This window comes from Trachypithecus francoisi, unplaced genomic scaffold, assembly GCF_009764315.1.
Source record: "Trachypithecus francoisi isolate TF-2019V2 unplaced genomic scaffold, Tfra_2.0 Lachesis_group10, whole genome shotgun sequence".
Classification (NCBI taxonomy): Eukaryota; Metazoa; Chordata; class Mammalia; order Primates; family Cercopithecidae; genus Trachypithecus; species Trachypithecus francoisi.
The window spans coordinates 49,571,214-49,577,077 of NW_022681455.1; the positions used below are offsets into that span (position 1 = coordinate 49,571,214).

Below are 5,864 nucleotides of genomic sequence, written 5' to 3' on the forward strand. Positions count from 1 at the left end.
ACTTTTCAGTCTGACCCTTTGATCTACATTCCATTATTTTGGTAGCATGGTAGGAGTGGATTCGGAGTGGACACAAACCCTTTTCAGAATTAGATCAGATAACTAAAATGCAAACCAACTTCTTTATTCCTTCACCTCAAGGAGCGTCCTTGGAAAGTAAACACACTTTGGGGCATTTCAAGGGGGGCGCAGTCAGAGGGTGTCCTTTGCGCCTCAGCTCCAGAGAAAAACGAAAGGTAGGTGGGAAACTAGGACAGAGGTTAAGTAAGAGGGGACTGAATCAGCGAATGACAAAGGGAGCAGGGCTCCGCACAGGGGTAGGAGGAAGAAGAGGAGTCACTGGGGCTTGTGTCAAGTTTCCTCTGAATGGCTAGACAGCTGCCAGGTGGGAGAGGCGGAGGGCGAGGAGGCGGGTTCCGCACGCGGTTGGCCTGGGGCTGATCCAGTCTTGCGCTCTCGCGGGCTGGGAGTCCGGGGCAGCCACAGAGGCCACACCCAGGGCTTGCTGGTCCCGCGCTTTTCGGAGCTCAGCAGGCGCTTGCTTGAACTGGCCAAAGAAGGAACGAATGAATGACGCTTTTGCCAGGATGGAGACCCGAGGGTCTCAGGGAGCTGCGAATCCCACCGACTCCTCCCGCAGCCTGGGGGACCTCGGGTCTTTTCTGCGCGAGGTGGGGCGCGGGGCCCCGCTGGCTCCGGGCGCCCGGAATCCCGCGACGGCGGGGGCGAGCCGAAGCCAGAGTGGCGGCCACGAGGACAGATGGGCAGGTCCGGCCCTCGGACCTCGGGCCGGAGAGGAATTGGACCGTGAGTCCTGGGTCAGAGAGAAAGTACTCTTTCTCCTGCACCCAGAGAGGTGGTTAGGGACTCAAGGGGACCCTGCACGGGAAAAGGAGGCCGGCGCAAAGGACCTTCCTCACGCGGCGGGTGGAGAGGACCACGGCGAGGAGCCCAATTACCCTTCTGTCTCTCAACGAGAAAAGCTAATTTCTGGCAGACGTGTAGCCCCGCCGCGGGACCCAGCAGACCCACCCAAATACGTGCTTGTGCGGGTGGAGGATTATCAGGTAACACAAGAAGTGTTGCAGACCTCCTGGGCCAAGGGTCGCATGACCACCAGGACTGAGGAGCACTCCGTGACTGCGCTCACTTTTCGCAGCAGTAGAGAGGGACAGCCTGGGGGACACCGGGCCCCTGCTCAACCTCGGGATCTCCAGGAACGAACAGGGGCACCCCGCGTTCACGCCGCGGAGAGGAGGGTTTCACCGTCTCCAGGGACCTTGCTCGAGGAGATTAAACTCTGAAGAGTAACCCGAGAAATGTTCCGGGATGGTGGAGGAGCGATCATCCTTAAAAGAAAATGCTATTCTGGGAACTCCAACCAGCAATTAACCTGCAAAAGGAACCTTTTGAGAGGCTGGCGCAGAGCTTCAGGCAGGCAGATTAAGAACTGTAAGCAGCATAATACCTCCTTTGTGGCTTGAATTCCTTGGCGGTGTGGGGACCTAAGTCATTCAGAAGAGGGAGAGAAAAGATATTTTCAGATTGACAGAATGTGGGAGTTTTGAAATGAGAAAACCTGTTGTTAATTTGCATTTTGGAATAACTCAATTGATCTCTTTTCTGTTCCCCCCACGCCATCCCGCACTCTTGTTTCTCTTTAGGACCTAGAAACAGAAGTGAAGTTTGAAGTCTGCTCTCTGCAAAGAGGGTGGGAGTGGGTGAAGTAGAGAGGCTTGTTTTAAAAGCCAAAAACAGAAAGTAAGAAGAAATGGGAAAATAAAACCAAAGCAGCAAGTGACTCTCTTCTGATGTGCACTTTTCATTTTTCTTCCCCACATTTCAGTGTTAGAAAGAAAAAGAGAGGAGCTAGGGAAAGAAGGAGTTGGGGACAGAAGACTAAGATTTCAACATGAAATTCCATTTACAAGGCTTTACCGCAAACAATAGCTTAGCTAATTTAGTCCTGTAAACATGCATTTATCATAAATTTTTAATTTTTGTATTAAAAATACTGCATGCAAATGTTCTGATTTAAAGGTAGATAACAATATGTAGTTTGCCATAAAATGAATGCATATCTTATTCTTTTCCTTAGTTCTTCATGAATGAGACCTGTAGTCAAGAATGGATTGAAAATACCGATCTCCTGGTGTAGTTAAAAAAAATCTCTTCTGGTATTGCTGAAACAACTAATTTTTCTTATTTTGTTTATTCTTCTTTATTATTAAATACCATCTGAATTAACTCTTTAGTAGTTGGCCTGGTTGGAGCTCTGCGAGGAGCAAAGCAGCCCTCTCCAGGTGAACTACTTGACTTTACCACCTGAAGGAGTATTTACTGCAAGAATTAACAAAGCAGGTAGGACTCTGGCTTTTGATGAGCAAATGATTGCAAAGTGCCTCCTTCCCCAGTCTTCCCTTTTGCCTTCATTTTTAGTTTAGAGCTTGAAATGTTCTCAAAAGATCATCTGATTCACCTCTTGCCTCCTGGCAGGCCAGATAGATAAGACGCTCCTGTTTCACTCCTGAGCTAATCTAGGCCTAGAGGTCTTGTAGCATATCTAAGTCACATAGCTAATAATTGCATATGCTTACCAAGTGGATGAAGAATGTGATAATCTCTTTCCTAAAGGTTTGGGGTGGCCTTTAGAGGATTTATTTGACCCTCACTTAGGGGTCAAAAGATGACTGAGGATATCCTAGGTTTTCTTTTTTTGTTTTTTTGTTTTGAGACAGAGTTCCACTCTTGTTGCCCAGACTGGAGTGCAATGGCAGGATCTCGGCTCACCGCAACCTCTACCTCCTGGGTTCAAGAGATTCTCCTACCTCAGCCTCCCGTGTAGCTGGGATTACAGCCATGCACCACCACGCCCGGCTAATTTTGTATTTTTATTAGAGACAGGGTTTCTCCATCTTGGCCAGGCCGGTCTTGAACTCCTGACCTCAGGTGATCCCCCTGCCTTGGCCTCCCAAAGTGCTAGGATTACAGGCGTGAGCCACCGCACCTGGCTGATATCTTAGGTTTTCTAACTCATGTTTGTGAGAAGTACTAGAGAATTACCTTAATGTTCCTGAATCCTGCAAGGCCTCGTGGCTGGAGAATCATCACTAGCAGTTCTTAGGCCTGTGAGACCCTCACTTGGGAGAGGAATTCAGCATCTGAGCTCATCTGTGTTCAAAACTGCTTGACAGGTAGAAAAGATTCATCCCTTAAGATGAATCTCTTTTCCTTAACACCCCTGCCTGACTCTAATGGTAGATTAACCTGTTTGGCATATAAGTTTCAGACCTGAGCTTATTAATTTGGTTGAATCATCACATGTCCAGGTGACTGATCATTGAATATGGAGAACAAAAAAAGTCTCTTTCACAATAACCAAAAATGGCAAGTAGCATCATTCAGCTGCCTTCTCTGGAGGCAAGCTCTGGAGGTCAGCTGCTTGGGTTCAAAACTGGCTCTACCTCTTTATTAACTGTGTGCCCTCGGGCAAGTTGCCTTATCTCTGTGTGCCTCTGTATCCTGATTTGTTAAGTGGGGACAACAAATAGTATCAACTTTACAGAGGGTTTTTTTTTTTAAGGGTTAAGTTAAACGAAAATACTTAGAACCTTGCCTGTCATACAATAAATGCTCAAAGTTAGTTACATTTTTTATTATTAGCATGGTTATTATTTAGTTCATTTTTCATCCTAACTAGGCTTTAGTCTTTTGTTTAGTAACAAAGAGCAGAAATTGTATAACACAAGAAATCTAATTAAAGTCAAACCAGTGGTTTTTAATAAGACTGTTCTGTACTCCTGAAAGCGAGGACTTATTTCTAGCTTTTCCCAACCTTTAATGGATCAGTAAGTATATTTCTTAAATTCCTTAGAAATGACCTTCATGTCTTGTGTAGGGACTCATGGTAAGGCTCAAAGGACTAAGGTATACTATGCTTAACAGTCATTGAAGATATTTTAGTACTGCCTAGTTCTGGGCAGATGGGAGCTTTGAATACTTTCTTTAACCTGTCAGGTTAGTTTGTTTTCCCTCTGGGGCTTTAAATCTGATGCCCTGTTGTCTAGAAAAGCAAAATAGACACAATTTGTTTGCATTTTGTCTTTCAGCCAAAAATGTGTTTAGCCAGGTTAGCTTAACTCCTTTAAACCAAATATGTTTGAGTTAATTATTTTTTTCTTTCCTCACTGTGTTTCAAGCAATGAAATTTTATTTTTATTTTTATTTATTTATTTATTTATTTTTTTTTGAGACGGAGTCTCGCTCTGTCGCCCGGGCTGGAGTGCAGTGGCTGGATCTCGCTCACTGCAAGCTCTCTCTCCCGGGTTTACGCCATTTTTCTGTCTCAGCCTCCCGAGTAGCTGGGACTACAGGCGCCCGCCACCTCGCCCGGCTAGTTTTTTTTTTTGTATTTTTTTAGTAGAGACGGGGTTTCACCGTGTTAGCCAGGATGGTCTCGATCTCCTGACCTCGTGATCCGCCCGTCTCGGCCTCCCAAAGTGCTGGGATTACAGGCTTGAGCCACCGCGCCCGGCCGAAAATTTATTTTTAAAGTGCTTACTGAACTTCCCGATTAACCGCATGCAACATGTTTATAGATTTCATTTAATATAGAGTTCCTTCTCATTGGAAACAAAAAGTCGTAAGTCGAAATACTGTTGAATTTGTTTCACAGATGTTCCTGATCCAAGCAGAACCCTGTTATTTGAAGAGCCTGACAAATCTTATCCCATTTAGAAGTGTCCTGGGAGTGCATCCAAAGTGAAATTTGGGCATCCTCAAAACTAAGAAATCTCTGAGAATGGCTGGGTCTTGGCTCTTTGATCTTACCTCTACTCCACTGAAAAATACGATTATCTAAAATTGTGTTAGGTGGATGAACCACATCAAAGACTTCCAGAAACCACTACAGTGACCATAAGACAAATGTCAGAATCGCATAACCACCAAGATCAGGCAAGTGTCATCCTCTCTTAAAAATATTTGTTTACAACCGCGATCTCCTTTTGGGAATCATTACATTTGACTTGCTACTTATTTTTGTTGGATGTTTCCAGTGCTTGATGATAAAACTTGATGTGGCTCTTTGCTTTGAAAAAGAAAAAAAACTTTTTATTAAAAGAAAAAGTTATACACACTGCATAAAAATTGGGGAAATGTTATGAAGACAAAGAAAATTATAATAAAGGAAACAAAAACTTACAGATGACCCCAAATCTCTTTTAATATTTGGCAAGTTTCAAATATGAGTTTTTTTGTTTTGTTTTGTTTTGTTTTGTTTTTGTTTTTTAGAGACAGCACCTTGCTATGTTGCCCAGGCTAGTCTTAAAATCCTGGACTCAAGCAATCCTCCTGCCTTGACCTCCCAACACGCTGGGCTTATAGGCATCAGCCACCATGCCTGGCCAAGTATGGTTTTATTTTATTATATCTTCATGTGTATATACCTACATATATACACACATTTTTCTAAACTATATAAAGTAGTATTAATGTAACCTCTGTATGTTTCCTGAATATTGTGTTTATATAAACAAACATATACTGATGCTACTCCTGATGTGTTGTGTGAAACGGCAGCATGGACATCTCCAAGAAGGTTTTTAGAAACGTGGAATCTGAGGCCCCATTCTAGATCTACTGAATCAGGATTCGCATTTTATCAAGATCATGGGATGATTCACATTAAAGTTTGAGAAGCATTGACATATTCTCATATTTAGTTCTGTATTCTATTTTGTCACTTACCAAAACTAAAAAGTTTTTTTATTCTGTGTTCCCAATTAATTGTTAACAATGCCATGAAGATAATAATTTGTAGAATTTTGAAAACACTTAAAGATTACAGGAGGGTGAAAGATAGA

The 5,864-nt window shown here is 43.7% G+C and overlaps 1 protein-coding gene across 4 annotated transcripts; it reads left to right on the forward strand.

Annotated features, from left to right (window-relative positions):
* Positions 1–287: 287 nt before the first annotated feature.
* CUNH6orf141 (chromosome unknown C6orf141 homolog) lies at positions 288–5,379 on the forward strand. Of its 4 annotated transcripts, XM_033217412.1 has the most exons (3): positions 288–1,452; positions 2,256–2,361; positions 4,676–5,379. In XM_033217412.1, exon 1 carries the CDS (start codon positions 567–569, stop codon positions 1,302–1,304), a length of 738 nt encoding a protein of 245 aa, XP_033073303.1. In that variant the 5' UTR covers positions 288–566; the 3' UTR covers positions 1,305–1,452; positions 2,256–2,361; positions 4,676–5,379. The 4 variants fall into 4 exon arrangements, with proteins under 4 accessions (XP_033073303.1, XP_033073304.1, XP_033073301.1 ...); XM_033217413.1 differs by lacking the exon at positions 2,256–2,361; XM_033217410.1 differs by having other exon boundaries at positions 288–2,361; positions 4,676–5,094.
* Positions 5,380–5,864: the final 485 nt, after the last annotated feature.